The sequence below is a fragment of the Ambystoma mexicanum genome, chromosome 11 (genome assembly GCF_040938575.1).
Source record: "Ambystoma mexicanum isolate Mex_15411 chromosome 11, UKY_AmexF1_1, whole genome shotgun sequence".
Lineage (NCBI taxonomy): Eukaryota > Metazoa > Chordata > Amphibia > Caudata > Ambystomatidae > Ambystoma > Ambystoma mexicanum.
The window spans coordinates 163964952-163991033 of NC_090934.1; the positions used below are offsets into that span (position 1 = coordinate 163964952).

The window sequence follows — 26082 nt, forward strand, 5'->3', positions numbered from 1 at the left end:
CAGAGTGCATTTGGGTCTCCTAGGAGACTAAGCACAGGGAGTTTTGGGCACGTCCCTCACTTCCTGCCTACCCCAGACGCCATGGAGCCAGAGGCGGGCTTGACTCGTGAATTCTGCCAAAGGCAAAGCAAACAATGGGACCAAACCGGGTTTGGCATGCAGAGTAAATCTCAAGAATCACCTTTCCAAAAAGAAATGGTGAAAAAAGACAACCAGGGCCATTTTGACAAAAATGGCACCCTTGGGTGCTTTACTGCAGCTGCGAACGCAGACCGCGGTAAATGCACACCACGGTAGTTACAACAAAACCACTGCCACCAGCCATTCAGTGAGAAAAGGGTACCATAAAATGTTTTATATGAGAATCTAGACAAAGGGGATACTAGGTAACCCCTCCAACATCCTATTGTAAGATAGTGTGTGCTGGGTCTAGGAAGTTACAAAGGTAAGTAAAGTCAATTTCACTTTACTGCTCTTGGAAACAGTAGTTTATTCAAGAGAAGGTATTTAAGCCTTTGGAAATCTGAAAGACTTTCCTGTGTCACTGCTCTAAAGGTGCTGTGTGACACAATGTAAAAGATTATGCCTATGGAGTTTATCAGACTCCACAACTAAAAGAAACAGAGTTAAAAAAATCACATAAAAAATACATGAGAGAGTGGAGGGAAAAAAGGGTCTCACTCTCTCCAGGTTAAAAAACAAGTCCTCAAAATCCAGCAAAGTTGCTGGGGGTCTCTAAGGTGGAGGGAATTGGCACATTTCTGAGAATTCTCCCTAACAGTATACAATCCCAAAAGCAGTCCTGACAAGTTCTGGCACACAAAGGTTGTAGCCCGGTATCCAAACTGGATCCTGGGTAAGTATCCTCTCTTTTACGGAGGCATTTGATTCCCTAAATGAATATTTCGAGGGGATTGGGTCCTCCGACGTATTCCATATCTATGACCGTAATCACCACAGCTGTGCTGCTTCAGAAAATCTTCGGCGTCTGCGTCTTGCGTCGATGAGATCGATACGCCGCCCTCGAGAACCTCCTCGGTCGGCCGACGTCACTGGATGTTATAAGTAGGACGTACGACGCCCGTAGCCTCAGTTCCGTTTTTTCCGCGAACGTGTTCGCTTCGAGAATCTCGGCGCGCCTTGACTCTTTGCAGTTTCTGTTGTTTTCTCGGTTCTTCAAACCTGTTTGGTGTTTGTGAGATATTTCTTCGCGAAGATGTCTACCTCGTCTTCCACACCGCGTCCGGGCTTTAAGAAGTGCAGGGACTGTGGGTCCAAGATGTCGGTCACGGACTCGCACGACGCCTGCCTCTGGTGCCTCGGGGAGGCCCATGACACGGATGACTGTGTTGACTGCCAGTCGCTCACGTCGAAAGCCTTGCGGGAGCGCAAGAAGAAGTTATCGGTAGGTAAGCTGTCCAACCCCTGGAAGTCTAGATCTGCGGGGCTTTCAACGGACGACTCGAGGGGCGACTCTCTGTGTCGTCGTCGGAAGTCCAGTGGGTCTCGGTCCCGGAGTCGGTCTCATCCGAGTACTCCGCCCGTCGGCGGGTCGCTTACCCCACCAAGCATGCGACACCGGAGGAATGGGCTTCCTTCGGTAAGAAAATGTTGGCGATTCTCGAATCGCAGGGCACTGGTCCGTCCGCGCCTCGAGTGGGGTCGGTCGTGATCAGCCGAGAGACACCGCTCGCACGCCTTCGGGCTCGGGTGGTCGTCACGATTCACGGGAAAGGTCCCGCTCTGACAAGGGGAATCGTTCTCGGCATGCCCGGTCCAGGTCCCGGTCCTCGACGCGCTCAAGACCGTGTGAACCTGTGAAGGCATCGACGCCTGTGGTGCTGAGGTCGTCGACTGACTCTCTCGAGGTTCCGCCTCCGAGGAAGTTGTCGTCGGCGTCCAGGATGTCGAGGGACACGCTCAGTGCTCCGCCTTCGAGGCCTGTGTCGACGCCGTTGATGCCTCTTGGCCCGCGTCTGTCGTCAACGCCTATTCTCTCGACGCCGGCGCCGATTCACTCAAAGCCTTTCGAGGCTGTGTCGACGGGGGTCCCCCGTGGCACGGGGGATCCACCTAGAAAGGCTCTGGCCAAGGTCAAGCATGGCTTTGGTTCCAGTTCTGTGCCTTCTTACCGCCATCTGGAGTTCATTTCAGAGGTGGATGAGGGCTCTGACACGGTGCCTGACACGGTGCCTGCGAGATTCTCTCGGGCCATAGCCAGTTTGAGGACCTCAGGCAGTCCCTGCATGATGCTAGTGGGCTGGGCACCTCTCCGGAGGTGGAGTTTTTTAGGCCTGAGCCTGGCTCTCATGCCGATTCTTCGTACCGGCGCCTTATGTCAAGGGTCACCAAGTACTTGGGATGGTCTGCTCCCCCAGGGGAGTTTGTTCAGGATGACCTTACATTGGTCCACCAACTGACCCGGTACTGCCGTTTCATATGGCTCTACAGAGGAGGGTGGCGGCGGCTTGGACTGCTCCGGAGAGTCTCCCGGCAGTGGGCAAGTCTTTGCCGCGAAAATACCGCCCAGCCAGTAGTGACCCCTGCTACTTGTCCAAGCACCCTACTCCAGAGAGTTTGGTGGTGCAGGCGGCTACGGCCCCGGCAAAGCAGGCGTCGTACCCTACCATCCCTCCTGATAGGGACGACAAGCGTTTTGATGGCTGGGCGAATAAAGTGTTTTCTGCCGGGGGGGTATGGCGCTTCAGGCGGCCAACTCCATATGTGCCTTGTCTCGTTTCACGCACACTCTGTGGAACTGTTTCTCCTTGGCGGCTGAACATATTCCCGAAGGGGACGAACGGGATGGTTTCCTTGCCATGGTTCAGGATGGCAAGGATGCCATGTGTGAGGCCGTTCAGTCGGGTTTGGACATGGCAGATTGCGTCAGCCGGTCCATGGCGGCGAGCACCGTGATACGCAGGTTTGCGTGGTTGCAGAAGTCGGGGTTTGCTCCTGATGTGCAGGCCTGGCTCCTCAACATGCCCTTTGACGGGGAACATCTTTTTGGCAGCAAGGCTGACGAGAGCCTTGAGAGGTTGCAGACCTCGAAAGCTGCAGCAAAGTCGCTGGGCGCTGCAGTTCGACAACCTCCACCTTTTCATCCTAGGGGACAGCAATGGAGGGGAGGTTCCTTTCGTTATGACTCATCCTTTGGTAAAGCGAGAGGAGCTGCCAGTCAAAGGGGCCACCGTAGGAGTGCCAGAGGTGGAAAGCAAGGTACTCGAGGTGCCACGGCCGCTCGGGCTGTTGCCTCTTTGCCCTCGGGCAACGCTGCAGCCGCTTCAGCTCAGTCATGAGGCCATGTCCCATGGTTCGCTGGTTGGGGTAAGGCTGGCGCAGCATCTTGCGGAGTGGCGCGCTATTACTTCAAATGTGTGGGTTCTGGAGTTCATAACCCACGGCTGCTGTCTTCCTTTCCGGCAGAGGCCTCAAGACAATCCACCGCGGAATCTCTCTTTGAAGAATCTGGATCTGCTCCTTGCGCAGGAAATTCAATCCCTGCTGGAGAAAGGCGCCATAGAACTGGTGCCTGTAGCGGAGAGGAACAAGGGATGGTATTCCCCTTATTTTTTGATTTCCAAGAAAGACGGGGGATTGAGACCCATCATGGACCTGCGCGGTTTGAACAAACTCCTCAGGAAGGACAAGTTCAAGGTGGTTACTCTCTCTCAAGTCCTCCAGGCCCTTCAACTTCAGGACTGGTTGGTGTCTCTCGACCTCAAGGACGCTTATTTTCATGTGCCAATCCATCCAAAGCACAAGAAGTACCTGAGGTTTGCGGTTGGCGACTCGCACTTTCAGTTTCGGGTCCTGCCGTTCGGATTGACCTCCGCCCCGAGGGTCTTCACCAAGCTCATGGTAGTGGTGGCAGCGCACCTCAGGAAAGGGGGGAATTCACGTCTACCCCTACCTGGACGATTGGTTGATCAGGGCGCGCTCTCCCGAGCAAGTCCTGGATCATCTGTCAGTCACCTGCCACCCCCTCCACAAGCTGGGCTTCTCCCTCAACTTAAAGAAGTCCCATTTAACACCAACTCGGAGGCTCCAGTACATCGGAGCAGTGCTCGACACGTCCCTGGGGCAGTGTTTTCCTCCCCAGGTGAGGGCTCATCACATTCAGCAGATGGTGCACAAGTTTCAACTTGCCCAGACTCTCCCAGCGTTCGAGTTCTTGAGACTGCTCGGCCTCATGGCATCCTGCATTCTTCTGGTGCCAGAGGCCAGGTTGCGGATGAGATCTTTGCAATGGGCACTCAAGCTCCAGTGGTCTCAGTCCTCCGGCAGGATGTCGGACCCTGTTCAGGTGCCGTCTTCGGTCGCCCGGGACCTTCTGTGGTGGGCCGACGAAAGCAATCTGATGAGGGGGCTCCATTTTGGCTGGCTTGGCCGGAGGTGACGATCGTGACGGACGCATCCCTCATGGGATGGGGAGCTCATGTCAACGAGTTGACAGTCGGCGGTCGTTGGACGTCCAGACTCCATATCAATCTGTTGGAGCTCAGGGCCGTCAGGCTAGCCCTGAAGGCTTTTCTGCCGACTGTGCGTGGAAAGAATGTCCTGATCCTGACAGACAACACGGTGGCCATGCACTACCTCAACAAAAATGAGGGGGCATGGTCACTTCCTCTGTGCAGGGAGGCGATGCTGCTCTGGTTCTGGGCAATCCAGCAGGAAGTTTCGATCTCGGCAGTTCATCTGGCAGGAGACGAAAACGAGGCGGCAGATGCTCTGAGCAGGCAGAGCGCAATCTCTCACGAGTGGGAGTTGGCTCAGGAGATTCTCCTGGAGATCTTTGCCCTTTGTGGCACCCCTGAAGTGGATCTCTTTGCCTCCAGTGTCAACCGGAAGTGCGAGAGGTTCTGCTCGTGGGAATTTCATCCAAACGGAGCCTTAGGAGACGCGTTCGTGGTGGAGTAGTCATTCCCACTGCTGTACGCATTTCCTCCAGTCTCCGTCAGCCCACAAGTACTGCGGAGGTTACGGAGGTTCGGTTCCCGGATGATCCTCATTGCTCCGGCGTGGGCCCCCGACCTTCTCGACTTGTCCATCTGCCCTCCACGTCGTCTTCCTTACCGAGACGATCTGCTCTCACGGGAGGAGGGGGTCAGGTTCTCCATCCAGAGGTCAGGTCCCTCAACCTTCACGCTTGGTTTCTGAAAGGTTGAGGTATAAGGATTGGGACCTCCCTAAAGACGTGATGGAGGTGTTTGTTGCTTTCGGCCAGAAGGCCCGCAACAAAGTCTCTGTACCGTTGCTGTTGGAGCAAGTTCTGCGACTTTTGCAGGGTTAAGAATGTGGATCCTTTTGCATGTGAAATTGCCATGGTTCTGTCTTTTTTTGCTTTCTTTGGCCCACAGGGGCCTTCAAGTGAGTACCATTAAAGGTTACCTGGCGGTGCTGTCCATATTTAAGCGCTCGTCTGAAGAGTGTTCCTATTTTAAAATTCCTTTAATTTCTCAGTTTCTGAAAGGGCTCACTAATGTGTTTCCTCCGTCGCCTTTCCAGGTGCCTGGTTGGGATTTGAACCTTGTTCTCAAGTTTCTGATGGGTGCTCCGTTTGAGCCTTTGCATAAATGCCCTCTGAGACTGTTAACTCTTAAAACTGTATTTTTAGTTGCGGTCACTTCCGCTCGCAGAGTGAGTGAGTTACAGGCACTTTCAGTTAAGCCACCCTTCACTGTGTTTCATAAGGACAGGGTTGTCCTTAGAGTTCGTCCTTCTTTTCTTCCGAAGGTGGTATCGGAATTTCATTTAGGCCAGAAGGTTGTTCTTTCAGCATTTTATCCTCCTCCACATCCTGGTAAGGAAGAGGAGAGGCTCCATAGGCTTGATCCTACGAGAGCGTTAAGCTTTTATATTTCACGCATGTCCTGGGTCAGAGTGGACGATCAGCTCTTCATTGGTTACGCTGGTAAGCGTTTGGGACAGGCTGTGACGAAACAGACTTTGTCTTGCTGGATTATTTTGGCTATCTGAGTGTTACCGCTTGGCGGGTAAGGACCCACCGGTCGGCTTACGGGCCCATTCTACAAGGGGTATGGCTGCCTCTACTGCCCTGCAGAGGGGTGTTCCTATTCGAAACATCTGTGATGCAGCCACCTGGGCTTAGGTACATACTTTTGTACGTCACTATTCCCTCGATTCCATCTGGGGGCAGGATCTGGCCTTTGGCAAGGCGGTCCTTTACTCCGCAATTTGATTGGGCATGCTAAATTTCTGTTTTCTAAATTCCTTTCCCACCTCCTTGCATTGGTACTGCTTTGGGAGTCTGTCATAGATATGGAATACGTCGGAGGACCCAATCCCCTTGAAGAACAAGTTACTCTCTTACCTGGTAACGTTCTTCCGATGGGATGGTCCGACAACGTATTCCATATCGCTCCTTCCCTGCTACAGAATTCTTATGCGATTGCAGTTTACGTTTCCGCAAGGCTTTGTGTGTCAGACTGGCAGAAGACCGGTGGCACACGTTCTGGGAAAAAACTACAACTGAGGCTACGGGCGTCGTGCGTTTTACTTCCAACATCCAGTGCCGTCGGAGGAGGTCCTCGAGGGCGGCGTATCAATGTCATCGACGCAGGACGCAGACGCCGAAGATTTTCCGAAGCAGCACAGCTGTGGTGATTACTGTCATAGATATGGAATATGTCGTTGGACCATCCCATCGAAAGAACGTTACCATGTAAGAGTAACTTGGTCTTCCCATGAAAATCCATCTCAAAGAGAATTTGAGAAGTTCCAAAAGGCAGCGAATGATATTCTAAATAGAGACTGCCATTCACGATTTAATGCGTGGAGAGGGTACGAGATTCCAGAGCACATTGCATGGGCAAACCCTGACATGCAGCTAAAATGGGAGCAGGCGCCAAACACGGCAGTGCAAGATATCTCAAAGTTTGAGTGGCTGCACTACGTGCCTGAACGCTGAAAGATCTTGCCTGCAAATAAAGATAGTGGAATGCCAGCTCTGGGGGCTGCGATGACACTACCACCGACCCTAACATGGTGGATCAATGGTTTTGTAACCACGAGGCCAGGGCCCTGAGCGGTATCAACTCATAAAAAAAATCAGACTTCGAAGGAGACACTTGTACATTGCCAGTGCTTTATCGCAAGAAACAAGACTGATGGGGAAGCAGACCCACAACACCAATCCCTCGTTCCTCCTATTACTCCATCTCCACCTGTATAAATGGAGGAGGAAACCTCCCGATCTTGTGGGTACTAGGATTGCATTCTAGAGAGAGTAGTGAAACAGGAAGGAGTAAAGTCGGCACCTGTGATGGCAAAGCCAACTTGGTACCAGAACAGAGAGAAGGGGTGGATGTTGGATAACTCGCAGCATACGTGGCCAAGGTAGAAGGAAATCTAGATTAGGAGTCATGCAGAGACTTGGGCAGAGAAGCATTCCAGGAAAAACCATGTGGGGGCTCTAGTCCAGTCTGCGGGACTACCTGTAAGGTGTGAGAATCCTGAGGGTGTTATCACATCTACTCCCCTTGGGTGGTTCCATGTGTTAATATCCCCGCAAAAACATCGCCATATTTCTGTGGCGCTATTAAGGCATGGAACCTGTGGGGGATACCACTGCAACCCCTGCATTATTTTTAAAGGAGCGGGGGACACCCCCGCAACCCCTGCTCCCAAAAACCCCCCAAATATCGCTTATGCCCATTCCAGATGACCATATATACAGCGATATTTTTGGTGGGGATAATATGTAGCGATACCCCTTGGGTCCTTTGCGCACATAGCCAGGGAAAGGCCATCGCTTTTGGATCCTGACTCTAGGGGCGAAGACGCGAGGGAGGATCACCTGGGTGGAGGGTCCTTGGGGATTGGGAATGAGATGTTCTCAGGCGAGACGTAGTATTCAGCATTTCCCTTCCAGGAAGGGTCCTCTGTTCCAGAGGCAATTGTGGGATATTATTACCCATGTCCTCCGCACCTAGAAAGTAATGGAAGGTATCACCAGACCAGCCGCACCAGAAAGAGGGTGAAAAAGGTTAAGGGTAAGATGGGCAAGACATGGTATCCCCCTTTTCCTATTGACACCCATCCTAACCCTCCCCCCCAACCTTTTGTGGGCCATTGTAAGTCCGTTCGCATCATTCCTCCACATATGACACTTGACAGTACTGAGACGAAGAGGAGACTGAGAGTAATGAACACCACTCACTCTTACCACTCTAGCACTGGGACGAAGAAGAGGCGACTTAGAACAATGAAGACTACACTCTTTTACCACTCTGGTACTGAGACGAGGAAGATGCCTGCTAAGAGATGTATGGGGCAGGCGTGTCCCTTTTGATTGTTGTCGAGCAGGGCTAATTGGACATCTGCAGCCTGCCAAGGGGCTGCAGGTGCATAAAAGGAGACCAGCTCAGCAAGGAAGAGAGCAAGGAGAAACAGCAGGGTGGCGGATGCAAGCAGAAGGGAAACTTATTTAAGAAGCGCGATGAGACACTGAGGTCTGCAGAGAGAGAGGCGGTCTATGGAAGTGTGGCGTGGGAGCTGGGGCTCCGTAGAGCAGCCCTTATGTTGTGAAGGGTGTCCCTTTCCCATGTGGTCAAGATGCTCGTTCCCCTGTGTTAAGAGGTCGACACAGGAGTGGCTGAGGGGCCGTAGTTGGAACCCTGACGTGAAAAGCAGAAGGCCATGTGGTCAAAATGCTGGGAAAGCTTTGAACGTGACCAGTGCGTTTCTAGCAAAGGAGATACCCGGTGTGCGAGCATTTGAACATTTTCTATTCTAGAGGAATACTTTGTATCAGAGTGGGCGCGTGTTTAAGGAGACACGTTTTTGAAAGTCTCAGTATTGGGCATTTCGTTTAAAGCAAACTAAAAGAATATTAAACAGCGGGTTGAATTGCGAGTGTGTTACGAGTACAACCCTTGTCTATTTGAACACCAAACTGAATGAAGACTCTATAAAAATTAGCAGAACTGTTACATATTGAGTTCAGAAGTGAACAGTACTTTAAATTCAAGTAAAACCACTATAAGCTGAATACTAAAATGAACAAAACAAATTCAAGTGAAACTATTGTATGCTGAATTCTAAAGTTAATGGGACTTCTAACATTGAACCAAAGAGAGCCATATTAAATACTAAATTGTATGAAAACTACATATAACAGAAATCTGCATTGAAAGTAGAATTAACTAGAACTGGTTTATTCTAGTAGAGTCAAGATATTCACATGAAAAACTACAATAAAAAGAGGGCACAAGTATGGCAAAGAACCCTAAGAAAACAAAGGATATTTTTATGATACTGAAAATAAGTCTTGAGGAAAGGAACCCTGACACTTGAAACATTTACTGACTTGAGGACGGAGTCTCAAGGTTCTTTTGTGTTGGAGCTGTGTTACTTGGGCAAGGGAACCGTGAGTATTGGTTAAAACGGTATCATCCTGAACTTAAAGGTCATTTTGAGACTTGTGTTGGATAGTTTTCTACTTGGGGGGGGGGGGGGGGGGGGGAGAATGAACTGACGGGGAATCTGCGAGCTGGAAGAAGCTCCGAACTTTATGTTGGACACTGTTTCTTTTGGTTGCTGCCATCCCTACACATTGTATAGATTAGTTGTGAGGGCAAGGATAAGTTTTGGACACAGACAAATTCTCAAGTTGAATTCTTTGACTCAGACTTCCCTTAGTTTCACCTCGGTTGGGAAATTCCACCTTAGCATAGGTAGACCTTTTTCCATCCTGACATTCAGGTTAATAAAGTGTTTTATTTTGAATTCTGAATAGGTTGTCTGTGTCTTGTTTCATGACGCCTTCACAAATGCCACCCAACAAATCTAAATCATTTTATAAATTCTGGAGATCCCAGATATGGGGTTGTGAAAATCCTACCCTTAAACACCAGGGTGGGGAAAAGGGGGAATACCTACCTTTTAAAGAAAAGGTAACTGCTATGGTAAGGCGGGGTCCTTTACAAATCTATCCCACGTAACGACTCCTTGTGGAAGAACCTCCCTCTGTGCATTATTCCACCATGGATATCCCCCTGGCAGCATTTCTTGTGTCTTGAACCCTTGCTTCATCTTTGAGGTAAGTAAAGCCTTTATACGTTTACTTACGTGCTTAACTAATTTATTTTGGTGGCACTGGTGAGGCCATAAAAGGCTACCAGTGCAGGGGGACTGTTTTCCTTGGTCATGTTTTCTGTTTGTTTCAATGTAGCACACACTACCTTGCAGGGGTACTTCGTATCCTTTTTCCACTTTTGTTTGGCAACATTTTGTTTGCCTTTTTTGTCTGCCTAGGATAGGCTTGTGGCAGTGAACTGTCTCTATCGGCTTTTTTTAGTGCTCTCGATATACACAGAATAGCCGTGCCCTGTGGTTTAAGTCCTGTCTTTTGGACATCTTCTCTGGCTATATGTGGCTTCCCTTGACCCCCAGATTTCCTCAGTCTTCACCACTGGATGATAAACAGGAGGCCTCATCACAGGATTATTCCATTTATAAGCTCTAGAAGCTACGATGCCAGATTTGCTACCTCTTTCGCCAAATCGCTCTCAGAAATCTGAGCCAGTATGCCTCCAACTCTGGGGAAGACTGAACCCATTGGAAAAACAGCATAGAGATTCGATTCCAGTCTTCTGTTCCTGGCAGGGGATGACTTATCTCTGTGGCCCCGCTGGAGGGACAGTCTGTGTGTATTAAGTATCAGTCACAGATAGGGCTCACGCTTAGTACAGGGCCTCCCCGGAGCTGCAAGTGGACAGGAACATAAGGGCTAATATTAGGGTGTTTCTTATGGGTCCCGGGGTCCTTTCCACAGAGAGGAAATTACCTGTTTTTTGCTGGAGCTTGGTGTGAACCACTCAATATCACACTTCTAAAAGGGGAAATTGTCGTCAGGTTTACAAGCTTTGCAACACTGGTTACAACACCTGTGGAATTCCCTCCTCATGTTTGGGGTTTGTCCTTTGAGGAATAATGGAAGGCAAGGCAGGGAGCTGTCCATTTCCTTCCCCAAGAGCCAGAAGTAGATTCAACTCCTGCTCTCACCTCTTCCCGCCCCACCTCCCCTCGGCATGATACGATTTTCAAAATCTAGAAAAACAAAATCACAATAACAAACAAAGCTTTACCTGAGGTAACAAAAAGGATCCATCGCGAAGGTAGCCAACCTCTGGAAGATGTTGACAGGTGGCTGGGACACTACTCTCAACACCTTTCTTCAATTTTTATGTCTGCTTCGTTCCGGACTTGAAATTGCAAAATGCTGACATTGTGCTGGCACGCTTTTTCCCATTCCTGGTAAGCGCATATCCGCTATCCTGGATGGGGAACACTGAGGCCTCCTGGTTAATGTGGTGCATGGGTCTGTTATGGCTGCCCAATAACTCTGGGTCCGGTGAGGCTGTCCTAGGGGACCCAGCAAAAGCCTGGTCCAGCTCTTGGTAGCCAGTAAGGGAATCCTGGCTGTTTCCTTTCAGTGCATGTTCTTCTCTTGAACTGGTGCAGTGCTAGGGAATGGCCAATAGTCACATCTTAGTAGGGTGGGTATCTTTGGATACATTTTTAAACACTAACCTTTGTGGTTGTATTTAAACATTCAGAAATATAATCACAATGTCGAACACGTTTTGAATTGCAGTAGACTACTATATATAAAAGTGTTTGACCTAGAAATGAACCCTAGCTTGAGATGGATGGTTCCTGCTTTTTGACTGTTTAGCAAGAGACTTGAGTGCTGCTTGGTCCACAGCAGATATTCTCAAGGTCTCCACTGAACTTGAAAATATGGGTGATTTATTATTGCCTGTTGCTGCAGAACAGGCGGTTTTCCATTTTTGCTCCAAAAAGGCAGCGACCCTCCAGATCTGAATCTGGATTCCTGTGTTGTATGAAAAGTTAACATATAGTAACTTGATGTCCCTAGTGCATACCTTTTTTGTAACCGGGTTGTAAATTGTTTGTTTTCCAGAAGATAAATCCAAGGAGGTCTACCCGGGAATAGCAGTCTTTTTCCAGAATGCTTTTATATTTTTTGGGTAAGTCCTATTGCTTTTAATTATACATTTCAACTGATTTTGAGAATTTTTATTCTTATATCCTGTACTTTCCATTTGCCAAACCTGTGCACCTTATTACCATGAGCTCTGTAATTTTGGGGCACTGTAGACAACGGCAAATTGAGCATTTGTGGTTGCCAGGTTGAAATCTCTGCAGATTGTGGAAGGTCTGTATAAAGACCTATTCCCTCCCAAGTACATATTTACAACTGATGTGGCAATGTCCCTTTGGACTGGGTATTAAGTAAGAACTGCCAGTGTACCCGTGTTCATGTTGGCCTTGAGGGTCCTCACAAATATGCATTTAGCTCAAGTCCACACACTTCAGTTCTGCAGACAAGCAAGTTCTACTTTCAGGTGCTTTATATTTGTTTTTATGTATTTATTATTTGAATAGCGACAAATTAACAGCCCGGTTTGCCTTAAGCATGATTGCTTTTCCACAGCGCGCACTGCGCAGTGTAGATGAATTGATGGGGCAGGTTTGCTTACTATGGAAGGTGCACATTAAAATATCTGGAAATGGAAGTCTGCTGAGATGTGCAAATGCCTTTAATATTAGTTGAAATCACATGCATGAAATCACTTTGCATTTCCCAGTCACTAGCAGTTGCCTGCATATTTTGTTAATTTTCTGAATGCACTAATGATTTGCAGGCCGGGCATTTGTCCTTGTCCAATTTCCTCACTTAGAATATTGACCTTACATCCATTTGTTTCGAACCTGCCTGAATAATTTTAATTTCTTTTTACCATTAGCGGATTGGTCTTCAAGTTTGGCCGCACGGAAGACTTATGGCAGTGAATTTGTTGAAGGAGAATTCAGCCAGGCTTTTTTATACTGCACATTTCAAGATCATGTAAAACCACTTTGTATGCATTACTGTCATATAACTATTATTTGATGTTATCTATTGGAAAATATGAAATTATGAGAAGCTAAATACACTTCCTTTTTTTTACATTGCTTATTTTTCGGATTTAAATGTTTTGTACTTTCACTGGATTATGAAGTAATGAAACAACCCTTTTGGATTATATTCTGTTTAATATGTTTCTATAGTAAAATAAGTGTTTCATAAAATGTATGGTTGTAAAGCTTATTTATCTTCAACCAATTGGGCTTTGTACTGATCAATATTGCTAATAAAAAGTGATACAAACGTGCATTTTGTAAAACCTTTCTCTCTGTAGTAAAGAACAAATACTAGGTCAGAACACAGTGTGTCTGTGTGTGCGTCTTTGTGTAAGTCTCATATATGTAATCGCCACCTGGGTAGAATCCACTTGCTGGTCTGCTCCCATGTGCTTCTACCATCACAATTTCTTTTAACTTTGTCATAATGGCAACCGCTACAGTTTCCAATTTTAATGTTGTGTCTTGAACTGCCAGCCTCTAACCTTGTGTAATTATTGTGACAAGGCCAGTATTATGACACAAAGCAATCAAAAGCCAGTCCAGGCCCTGAGGGAAAAGCTAGATGGATAGTTGGACCCAATCCATATTAGCAGTAACCATTTGTCTCGCACCATGTCTCAAACCAGCAATGCTCAACAGGCCTGTTTCTCTGTTTCTCTATTGTTATTATTATTTTATTTTGAAAAGGCAAGTAAGCTCCATACCTCCCCTCTTGGAAAGCCAGAGACTGAAACGAGAGAAGGCAATCCTCCAGCCAACACAGGTTGGACGCCTTTGTCCGCAAATCATCCGCTGGAGAGCAAGCAGGGACGCTCTGACTAAGTCCACACAGAGATGAATCGGAATACGGAGTGCTCCTAAAGGTGGAGAAAATAACCCCTTTGATTGCCCTAGACCACCAGGGACAAGTCTGGGACCCCCCACACATAGACTTACCTACCTGAACCCTGAGACACAGGCCCAAACTACAAACAAACTGGAATGTGGGTTCTCCAGGGCCACCATGGAAATTAGGGGACAAACATGCGGAGTGAGTGGGTGGTGCTTAGCTTGCTCTTTCTGCTTTTTTCTTTGCACAAACTCCCCTGGGGCAGGGAAGACCGAAAGACATGGACAGGGAAAGGAGGACCATCCCCAAGAGGGCAACATAAGCCAGGGGGATTGGAATCGGGTAAGATGGGTAGTTCAAGTGAGGTCAGTGGAGGTGGTGTACCAAGAGACAGCAGGCGGAAGGAAAGAGTGGAGGAGTTTATTAGAGAATGGGAGGTATTAGTTTAGTAAGGGTAAGGGTCGCGCCTAGAAACACTTGTGTACAGGCGCGTGATAAATGCCATATCATATCCTATTGCAGTGTGAGTGTGGGTGTTTGGGTGGTGAGTGGGACAGGAGGATTATTGTAAGGAGTGTGTGTGAATAGGATGGTATTGAGTGAAAGGAGGGTGTTTGAGTACTGGGAGGAGAGTAGTGTTGGGAAGAGGGAGTAGTAGTGAGAGACTAGTGATGAGGAAGGGAGTAGCAGTGAAGTGGATGGAGAAGAAACATCAAAGGGTGGAGGTGAAGAATAGGTGGTTTGAAACATGAGTGGATAGGACTGGTGGCAGGAGTACGCGAAAAGGGTGGTTGTAAGAGTAAACAAGAGGCAGTGAGTTGATGTGACTGATCTAGCCTGAGTTCAACCGAGTAAGGGCAAGGCACCATCCCCATTAGAATACTAATCTTTGGTTAGCGCAGGAGGAGTTAGGAAGTCCCTGAGGGAGTTTTTAGATGGCCTCCTTTTAGGGAACCTCCATTAGAAGACGTTAGGGGTTAACATTCAATAGCATTAACCACGCTTATGGATGCCTGGGTTGGGTATGAGGAGTCATGACAAAATGTGAGAGGGATGGATGACCCTTGCATAGAAAAATAGACCCTTGAACTGTCTCCTAAGACTTAGTGTAATTTCTGTGCTATCTAGGACAACGCCGACAAGGGCTCAGAAAGCAAGGGAAAGGTGCCATGTAGCATGCCACAAACCCCCAATACATATTAAACATTATAGGCACTGCTTTCATGTTCATAAAAAGAGACACAATGCCCAAAGTAGAACTGCAAATACAATCCCTCTGAACCTAAGATTCCTCTGCTGTCCTCCATTAACAGGACAAGGTAACTGCTGCCCAAGTTCAGAAGGGGGTTCAGTGAATTATGCAGGTTAACTCCCCGAAGAGCCCAGCATCAGCCCAAGCAGGTCTTGAGAACCTCTGGGCAGCCTAGTGTAGGGTTTCGCTCCCAAAGGAGGTGCAGAGCAAAAACCCACCCTCATTTAAGAGTGATGTTAGTTACTCCTAACTTTCCCTTTTATAGAATGTATCCGTGCGGGGCCTAAGGAGTAAATGGAAAAATGTGTGCTCTCCTGTTCCCTTGTGTATTGCTTGAACATAGGTTGGTAAGGCCTCAACACCTGTACCTTAACTGACAGTTGCTTTCTGCATGCAGGCCTTACAATGAACAGTTACCCTCGTCCAGTGTTGTTCTTATTGTGAATGTCTCATTTGGTAGAGCTAGCCTATCGTGCGTTATTTTAAAACCTTCATTCCGATTTAATTCTTTCATACTGCATTCCAGTGACTTATTTACCAGCTCACTACGACAATTGTTCTCTCTTCTCCACCTGAGGTCAATATGCTATGAGATTATGTGTCAAACTCTCATGCTGTGTCCCCAGCTTTCATTCTGCACACCGCCAATTCCTGGATGAGAGGACTTATCAGAGGTCTCAGCTTTACCAGATTGCTCTCTGGCTATAAGCAGGAGGTTATCTGGTTAGTAGTCCATACAACTACTAGGCGTGCCTGCAAAATCTTGAGACCATCACACATCCACACCATGATTTAATGTAATCTCACCAGCACAATAGTTACTGCCTCCATGAAAGATGTGCTGTCAAATTGGGAAGCTCTCGTCCCTTCTCCATGAAATTCTCATATGTTCGTAACACCAAAAGCTACGCTTGCATCCAATTGATCACCATCACTTGCCATTATGTTTTTATTTCCCTGCATGATGTGCGTTAAGTCTGAGCATTTTTGTCCCCCTTTTCCCACTCTGCCTTTCCTGGTCTTCTAGGCCCGGGTTCCTTTTCACTCTACAGATCTCAGTGGAATCAAAGGTTGCTGCTAAAGGGACAATTCTCCACGCTTTAAGACCACTACAGTGGTGATATGTGCCTTATAAGAGACTAATAACATTACACAGTGAGCATTACACAATGCTACTTTGCAGGTCAGTCCTTGTGACCTGAATCCTTTCCTACTCTACAGTAGCTAAGAACAAAACAGTGGTGGTGGACTGGATAATAAGGCCATGCCAGACTAATTCAATGCACCATCGCTCCAACTGACAGAGCCTGAAGTGCCCCCTAAGCAGACCAAAAATCCTAGGGAGGTAGAAGAAACTCCATATCCAATTTTATTTCGCATCGTTACAATCCATAAAACCAACACAATAATCGCAGTTTAAAAATCAGTCCATTTTCAGCCTTGTAAATACATGAAACATCACACATCAGTAAACATTGTATCTATCTCCTGTACAGCGTCACAGTTGTATTAGGCAGAAATAGTTCCATAAAATAACATTTAAAACGTAGAAAGCGTACCCCACCAAACCCCCCACCATCCCACAGAATTGAACGTCTCCGCCCGGCTCTTTGTTTATTCATCAAAAATGTAACGCATACATCATGAAACGGCAAACAGAATAAAACAAAATGGCATAACGTCTCCAAAAACCCATCCCAATCATTCTCTTTAGACCAGGCCTTCTGTACTGCACCAATTGGCAGCCTATCAAATCTGGCCTTCGTTAGGAGGGCTCTGTGCAGGAAGAAACGTTGTTTAACGCAAAGTAAATTTTATTCATTTGGTGCAATGTTGCGGGCTCACAGTTCTTTAACCGCAGTATCAGAGAAGCTGTTGCTCACCGAGCCGGAAGGTGTACGTGACCCCAACATGGATCGAGATGTAGGATGAGCCGTAGACTCCTCCGAAAACCCAGTTCCCCTGATTTCAAGAATCGGGCTTCCTCTTCGAGAGGGGTTCTTTTTCACGATGTATCACTCTGTTTATGTAAGAACAGACAGAGTAATCTATAATGCAAAAGAGCCGGATTGAGCGCACCACCAGACCAATGCTGCAAGAGATGCAGAAAAGGTTTTGAGTATAATGCCTAACTTGTTTAGTTTAAATTAATTCTATTAAACACAATAAAACTGCCGGTACCTGAGATAATGTATGAGAGTAGACCTGAGAGGAAATCCTGGAGCAGTTTCAATAGTGAGAACAAAATCCAAATGGTTGATGAAAACGACAGGAAAAAATCATAAATGGGAAGGTAAGTATAGGGAAGACAACCCGAAAAGCACGAGGGACGCACTAGAGCCGGGTTGGTGCATGTCCTGGAAAGCGTTTGTAAATGCACTTCAGTAGAAAGAACAAACAGTTAAGCAGGTAGTTGGAGCAAAGGAAGTCCTTGATGAGCAGCACTGGTAAGAATGGTCTTATAGTCCAAATAGAATTCAGATTGAACAGGAAGAAAGAACCAAGCAAAGTCACACTGAAGCAGATCTTAGAAAATTGTAGAGCTGGAGACTCCAGATGGAAAAACAAGGGCGTTTGTGCAAACGTAATATGAATGGGAACTGGAGTTCAGTTTTGAGCGGAAGCGAAGAACCGCAGAGCCCGTAGAAACTGAAGGTCGAGCGGGGAGGCTCCTGCGGTTTAACGGCAGTAAGGGTAAACTACCGTGGCAACAAGTCCTTGGGGTAATCCAGATAAACAGAATCAGAGTACAAAGCTGAGGTCTGGTAACGAGAGTTCAGCGTCCAAGGTTCACGGAGGGTAATCCGAGGAAGGCAAACAATGCCGTAGGTGGGCTACGAAAAGGCACGTAGTAACGTACAATTAGCAGCAACGAAGTTCCCGCGGCTGAAGGCTTTAAGGAACAAGGGGGCATGGCTTCCGTGTAAGCGAAGCACGTCCGATCAGCTGAACATTTTCCAAGGCACCTTACGTGACCTGAACATTTTCCAAGGCAACTTGTAACGATGCCAAAACGGAGTCCATGGTTGGGAAGGTCTTCGGAAGAAAGCTCTTTGCTGCCGTAGTGTAACAGAAGCTCTTTTCTAGCTCTGGGGAGATGCGCTGATATAAATGACAGGCAAACGTGTTTGCTCTCCCCATCTAGGTGTAAAATTTGACCCTCATCTAACTAGTAGAAGCCATACAATGAAACTAGCAGGTAGAATGATATAGGCTTTTTTAAAAGTTTTTTTTGGGGGGGGGGGCTTTAAGACCCAGTCGGTGGCCTACATTCTCAGTGCATTTGAGGTTAAGGATACATCTGTGGCAATGTATGGAAGAAGACTGGGGAGAGGGGGAGAGATAATGACATTTATGCAGAAAGTATAAAACAAGTTCAGTAAACAACTGCTAGTGCTCCCTCGGTTGGCCCCAAATTATTCTGTACATACAGGATTGGGCATCCCTTGCTTTGTAGATGATGTGAACCGAAGTCTGGTTAATATACCCATTTTGATGAATTTAGAAGCTAAATTACCATATAGTTACAGATCTAGGGTGACAGGCTGTGCTGATATCATGGATACAAATGTGTTAAAACAACTGTCCAGAGTAAAAGCGTCAGGTCTCAATGATCAACCACATTTGTTGACTTGAGTCATGCTGTAAAAAGAAATCATGGTTGTAACATGTAGCCTATCAAGGAAAACGGATAATCATTTATTATGCAAGGTCATGAAATTCTGTATTTGTATTTTATTTATATTTTATTGAATCTTATAGAGCGCTTTTATCCAAAGCGATGTCAATAGTTAAAAAAACAACGGTATAAAATTATTGACATAGCGTAATCCAGATATCCAATCTGAAAGCAAACCATCAAGGATAGTGAAGTAGGCGGTTTTTCAAAGAGATCTGAAAAAGAGAGTAGACCGTGATAGATCGAAGGGAAAACAGAAGAAGGTTCCAATGAAGAGGAGAATGAAACTCAAAAGAACGAAAGCGAGACTGGGTGCAAGGTGGGTGTGGGACAGTCAGCTAAAAATGAGAGGAAGAGGGAAGTGAACGAGAAGGACTATAGAAGGACGACAGAAAATCGAGATAGTCTGGGGCTAACCCATCGAGAGATTTAAAAACTAACCAAGAGAAAATGAAATTTAAGTTGAGAATTAAAAGGTAACCATCCAAGAGATGCAAGTGAAACTGAAATAGTCACGGTAAGAAAGCAGGCAGAGTACACGAATGGAAGAGTGATTAATAGATTTCAGACGAGCAAGACGAGACAAAGGAAGACCAAAAAGTGTAACAGAGCAATAGAAGAGTCGAGAAAATATAAGAGAAGAAATAAGCAGTTTAGTTGCGTGAAAAGTATGAGAGGGACGGACTTTGTGAATGTTGTGCAAGTGAAAATGACAAGAGCGGGAAGTAAGGGAAATGTGATGGGCAAAAGAAAGATTAGAGCCAAAATAGAGACAAATATTTCGTGCGGTGGGAGAAATAGAGAGAGTTGATGGTGGAAAGGAGATAGATGGTGGTGGCTGGGAAAAATAGGACCTTGGTTTTTCCAAGCGTTAAGAGTAAGAAAGTGTAAAACCATCCAAGATTTAATGGCTGAAAGACCAGAAGTAAGAGTGTCACGAATTTCAGGCGTAAAAGAGAAAGAAAGGAAAACTATCATCAGCGTAAAAGTGAAGAGAGATGCCAAAGGAAGAAATCCCACGAACGATTAGAGAGGTATAGAGTGAAAAAAGAAACAGACCCAGGACTGAGGCTTGGGGAACGCTGTGCTCTAGAGGGAATGGTGTTCGAAACCTTACCACCCCATAAAACAGAAAAAGTTCTATTAGAAAAATAAAAAAAAACACGAAAGAACTGAACCCCTAAAACCAAAAGAGGAAAGAGAGTACAAGAGCAGAGAATGGTCCACAGTATTGAAAGCGGCAAAAGAAAGAAAGAAAACGACAAATGGAGAGAATGAGAAAGAGAGTGAGAGAAATAATTTGAAAGAGAACTGAGAAGTGATAGAGTAATGTCATGATGCCTACCCCCGGACATCCAGACCAAGTCCATCAGTCCAGGTAGCAGGCATCCAGACACCTATTGAAAACCCAGCCACCCCAGCTAGGGGCTATCTGGGTACGGCGCCAGGCTCATATATGGGATCAGTCCTGGCGCCACAGGCGCCAGGCTCACATGAAGAAACTTACCTCATACAGACCATGCTGCAAAGAATCCAAGCCAACGTGAGGCCTCGAAGGAACTACTTTGTTTCAGGGACTATTTTTTTACTCGGGTTTGGTCTTGGGGAACTTCTTACCTGGGAATACTTTGGAGGCTATTTAAACCACGCCCGATGAGCAGCACAAGCTTCGCGTTATTCTTCATCCTGCAGCGTAACGCTCACCGTGCCTGTCTGTCCAGCATCCAGTGTTCTGTCATGCCCGCCTCAAACCTGGAGCTCCTAGAAAGGAAATAAGAAGAAAAGGTTAGAGCAAGAACATTACCTTGATTCTTCATCTGATCCTGGATCCTTCGCGCACCCGAACAAGGAAAATACTTTATTTGGTGCGCATCGCACCGCCAGCTGCAGCGCTGCGCTAAACTTACTAAACTTACCAGTCTTCCCAGTACCTCCTTCGACCCGGCGCTGCTCCATCATTCATCGCCGAACTCCTGACACCTAAGTGGACGAAGAAAGACAATAAGGTGAGCCGAGAAAACCAACAAAGACAATTTCTATCATCACTATAGACTTACCGAGTTACTGCCGGAGATATTATTCTTCTACACGCCACATCGTCTTACGCTGCACCTGTAAGGAGAGAGAAGGAGAGAGAAAGCAACAGGTTAAGCACAGGCATTTTTTACCAGACAGTGTTGGGTAACACAGACTCTTACCTAAACGCAATCATCTGCTACGAGACAACCTCGAAGGAAGGACAAGAGTGAATAACGGACATTTTGAACTCTTAAGAAGCAAATACCTCACCACTTACCTCGGAGTCAATATTCGTCTGGTACTCACCCAATTCCTTCGGACCAGTGAAGTAACTGGTTATCTACGGGCCCCTGCACTTCACACAGGATGGAGAGCTCATCATTCAAAACCATAAGGTGAGACTGGTGAAAGGGAATATCGGAGGTGATTAGTGGGAAGACGGTGGGGGTGTGCTCGCTCAATCCACAGGTGGCTATTTCCTTTTCTCCGCTTTCAGGAGAATACTCCTACGGGTCAAGCAGACGAAATTGAGCAGGCCTGTCCAGTCAGTCATCTCTGCACTACAATTCACGTTGATAGAGGCTGCAGCTATCCAGTTCCGACCGTCGCCCCTGTGGGAGCCAAGTGAGCGTAACAAGTAATGGGAGGGAAAAAAGGTGACAGAGAAAGAGAGAGGCAAAAAGAGAGAGACAGAGTGTAAGAGAGTGACACTGAGTAGGGAATAAACTGAAAGGAGGGATAAAAAGGACAGAAACTTGAGAGAGATTGTAAATGAGAGAAATAGAAGTGACAGAACATTAAGAGAGCAGACAACATAGTAGAGAAAATAAAAGAAGAGAAGGAGGGGAAGGAGAAATGAGCAAGAGGGGGAGTGATGAGCACGAGAGCAGAGACCGTGCAGGAGTTATATAGAGCCAAGAGAAAGAATGCAGTGTGAAACAAGCAAAGACACTAAAAGGGGTGGCTGCAAGAGAAATAGGAGGGTGAGGAGCAACAGAATGGAAAGCATAGCGAGGATGCACTATTACCGTTGGGCGGTATACCGGCAGTATAACCGCCGGGATACCGCCCAACTCATGATGAGGCCCACTGTGTGTGGAAGAAGGGTGAGACAGAGAGGAATAATACACAAGGGGACAGTGACAAAGTTTAAACAAAAGGAAAGTGACAAATATGTGAGAAAGTCTGTTGCTCTCCTTTACTGTGTAAATCCCATCTTTAGATCTTTAGCAGCTAACATTTTTGTGGTCTCTGTTTAGGACCTATAGTACAACCTCCCCAACCCCACAGCTTGTTTACAGAGGTGAGATGCAATCCTCTATAGGGGTCCTTCAAGCCTTGTCACAAGCTCTTTTACAGAGGTGAGATTCAACCTTCTCCAGGAGTTCTTCCAGCCTCTTCACAAGGCATTTTTACAGGAGATGAGACTGCACCATCTCCAGGTAGCCTTCCAGATCCTACCTAAGCTCTTTTACAGGGTGAGACGGAAGCACCTCTGGGAGTTCATTCCGCTCCTTAACATGCTTGTTTAGAGAGGTGAGACTCAACCTTCCCCAGGGGTGCTTCCAGCCTCTTCACAAGGCCTTTGTACAGGAGATGAGACTGCACCGTCTCCAGTTATCCTTCCAGTTCCTTTCTAAGCTCTTTTACAGGGTGAAACGCAAGCACCTCTCGGAATTCATCCCGCTCCTTCACACGCTTGTTTACAGGAGGTGAGACTTAACCTTCTCCAGAGGTCCTTCCACCCTCTTCACAAGCCTTTTCACAGAGTAGAGATTTAACCTTCTCTTTGTGTCGCGCCATTCTATTCACAAAATCTTTTACTGTGGCGAGACACAACCGTCGCCAGATGTTCTTCCACTCTCTGCAGAAGCTTGTTTACAGAGGTGAGATTCAACCTTCTCCATGTGTCCCGCCATTCTATTCACAAGCTCTTTTACTGTGGTGACACACAACCTTCTCCAGAGGTCCTTCCAGCCTCTTCAAAAGCTTGTTTACAGTGGTGAGATTCTGTTATGATTGTTAGCAGGTCACAAAGAAGATAATACAATAGACTGTGTACTTGGTTCACAGAGCCCTTACCTGATGGAATACAGGTACATAGAGACGTTTGTGGGTAGCCTTCCCCACTACACCTCTGAACCCAAAATGATAAGTAAGGGAAGCCCTCCATCGGAAAAAACCCTTGCAGAGTGGTCGATGATTAATCTGAATTAACTTCAGAAATAAAGTTGAAAGGGATGGTTTCCTCACCTGAGCGCATACACCGGGAGGTCTGCTATCACGATGGGACCAAAAAGGAAAGAAACATAAAGGGTATTAGTGTGGAATTAGAATATAGAGATATGTATGGCAGAATGGACCTTAGTAGGAAGAATTCCAAGGTGATTAGATCTTTGTGCTTCCTGTTGGGAGAATCCCAATCTCTTTTAACTGGAGGATAGGTGCATGTGTTGCGCATAAGCCGGATACTGATGCATGAGTTGCGTATGGTTGGTCCTGTGGAACGAGTTGCGTAATTGGTAGATATCTCAGCTAAAGATGCACGAGTTTTGATAGTTCTCAAGGCTTGTGAATTGTTAGGAAACAGTAGCATAAGACTAAAGATGATCGAACCTTTAGCACGCGGAATGCAGAAATGTTTATCCGCGTTTATGGTGCGCACTTTGGTACGCGGCACTGGGAATACCATGAAAAGGTTTCTCTGCGTTGTTGTGCAAACAGCATGCGGCACGAGAGAAACAATGGTTTCCTTTCGTTGTGGTGCGCTGAAATGATTAGCCCCCACACATGGCAGGAAATACACAAAAACGTATATCACTGTGATAGACGCAAGTGACTAGTGGAGAGATTGCTAGTAGTAAGCTTAGAAGTAAGGCGCAGTCTGTTGTGCATAGAGAGATTTTAAAGGTAACAGTGGCCATTTTTAAAAACACTAAACTGGGGACATTGGTTGGATTGAATGGATCAGAGGGTAGCCATGACGGAAAAGGACAAAATGGGAATTTACTTGTGGAATTTCCACTATTTCCACAAGGAATACCTATGTGGTACACATTCAACCTTCTCCAGGTTTCCCGCCATTCTATTCATAAGCTCTTTTACTGTGGTGAGATGCAACCCTCTCTGAGGTCCTTCTAGCCTCTTCACAAGCTGGTTTCCTGGGGTCCTTCCACCATCTTCACAAGCTCTTTTACACAGGCGAGAGGCAACCGGATTCCCTGTACCTTCCAGCTTCTTCACAAGCTTGATTACAGAGGTGAGATTCAACCTTCTCCAGTTGTCTTTACTTTCTATTCACAAGCTCTACTACTGTGGTGAGATGCAACCTTCTCTGGTGTCCTTCCAGTCAAGCTATTTTCCTGTGGTGAGAAGAAACTGTCTCTAGGAGTCCTTCTGGCATCTTCACAAGCTCTTTTACAGAGACGAGAGGCAACCGGTTACCCTGTTCCTTTCAGCCTCTTCACAAGCTTGTTTACAGAGGTGAGATTCAACCTTCTCCAGTTGTCTTTACTTTCTATTCACAAGCTCTACTACTGTGGTGAGATGCAACCTTCTTTGGGGTCCTTCCAGATGAGCTCTTTTCCTGTGGTGAGACATAACTGTCTCTAGGGGTTCTTCCAGCATCTTCACAAGCTCTTTTACAGATGCGAGGGCAACCAGTTTCCCTGTTCCTGCCAGCCTCTTCACAAGCTTGATTACAGAGGTGAGATTCAACCTTCTCCAGGTGTCTTGACATTCTATTCACAAGCTCTTTTACGGTGGTGAGATGCAAACCTCTCCAGGGCCCTTCCAGGGACGTCATTTGGGGGTCACCAGGGGTTGCAGCTGTGACCCCTGAGGTCTACCTTGCTACCCCTGCAGTCTCCCTTGCTATCCCTAAAAAAAAGAATATTTGTTATTCTTTTTTATTTATTTTTAAATGTAAGCTCCTGGGCTGTTGCCAGCGCCATGTGGCTCTTTGTTTCTGGAATGGCGGGCTTTCTTGTTCAGGCCTCTTAAAAAAAAAGGGGTGTTCCACAAGTGTAACACTTCAGCAATGACCCTAAATAACAAAGAATAGAATAGGAATGATAAATATTTCGTCTTTTTGGATTTCTATACAATAATTGCCAGACTCATTACAGGTTTATTTCAGGCACACTTCAGGGGGTGAATCACTGATTTAGTCGGTTCCTAAACACTTCAACTCAGCCTTTCATCTTTCTGAGGTCGATATATGAGTACCAACACAGGTTGGATGATATTGTATGTATATTTGTTCTATATAAAGCCGTTAAGCGTAAGTGCTATGTAATAACACATCATTATCATTTGGCCTTGGATGTTTGCTTGCTTTCACAGTAATTTGGTAATAAGGACATATACACACTGATATTAACGATACATATGGTGATCCATTCTTTTATGAAATGCATATCACATTATAGTGATATTGTAACAATTTGTTTTGTATTGTACTTAGGAACAATGTGATGCCACTTCCTGTTTTGTCAAGGGGTGAAAGGTCGTGTTACATCGCTTCCTGTTATGTCACTTCAGGGTGGGGTCAAATGGCATCTCTTCCTGTGATGTCATCAGAGGTCAAGGGTCATGTGAGGTCATTTCCGCTACCCCTGGCATTTTGGTGAAATGACGTCCCTGGGTCCTTCCAGCCTCTTCACAAGCTCTTTTCCTGTGGTGAGAGGTAACTGTCTCTAGGGGTTATTCCAGCATCTTCACAAGCTCTTTTACAGAGGCAACCGGTGTCCCCGATCCTTCTCTTCACAAGCTTGTTTACAGAGGTGAGACTCAACCCTCTCCAGAGGTCCTTCCAGCCTCTTCACAAGCTTGATTACAGAGGTGAGATTCAAAGGATCGGACTGGGGCATAAAATTGTCTCAGGCACCAATGAAAAAGTGGCCCACAGTTGCAAATGGGATGCTGTTTGAATAGTACCCAATGTGGAGGTTTTTGATACAATGTGATGACAATTGTACATTTTAAAGAAAATGTATTCAGCAAGACTGGTGAAATCGATTAAACGCATAGTGAAGTAACTCATCAAACTGTTCCACATTGGCCAAATAAGTGCCCCACTTTGACACAAAAAACTGGCCCACACAAGCCTTTTGCGTTTTTGTTTCAGCCATGGGCTTATTGCCCTATAAGCCAGTCCGAGCCTGGAGATTCAACCTTCTCCAGGTGACTTGCCATTCTATTCACAAGCTCTTTTACTGTGGTGAGATGCAACCTTCTCTGGGGTCCTTCCAGCCACTTCACAAGCTCTTTTCCTGTGGTGAGTGGTAACTGTCGCCAGATGTCCTTCCAGCATATTCATAAGCTCTTCTACAGAGGCGAGAGGAG

At 46.6% G+C, this 26082-nt stretch overlaps 1 protein-coding gene across 1 annotated transcript in view; it reads left to right on the forward strand.

The window, feature by feature from the left end:
- TMEM50A (transmembrane protein 50A) overlaps window positions 1-13205 on the forward strand; it is a 113182-nt gene extending 99977 nt beyond the window's left edge. The window contains exons 6-7 of the mRNA XM_069622700.1: window positions 11951-12017; window positions 12798-13205. Coding sequence (XP_069478801.1) covers window positions 11951-12017; window positions 12798-12843 — 113 coding nt within the window. The 3' untranslated portion in view covers window positions 12844-13205. The remainder of the gene's footprint in view (window positions 1-11950; window positions 12018-12797) is intronic.
- Window positions 13206-26082: the final 12877 nt, after the last annotated feature.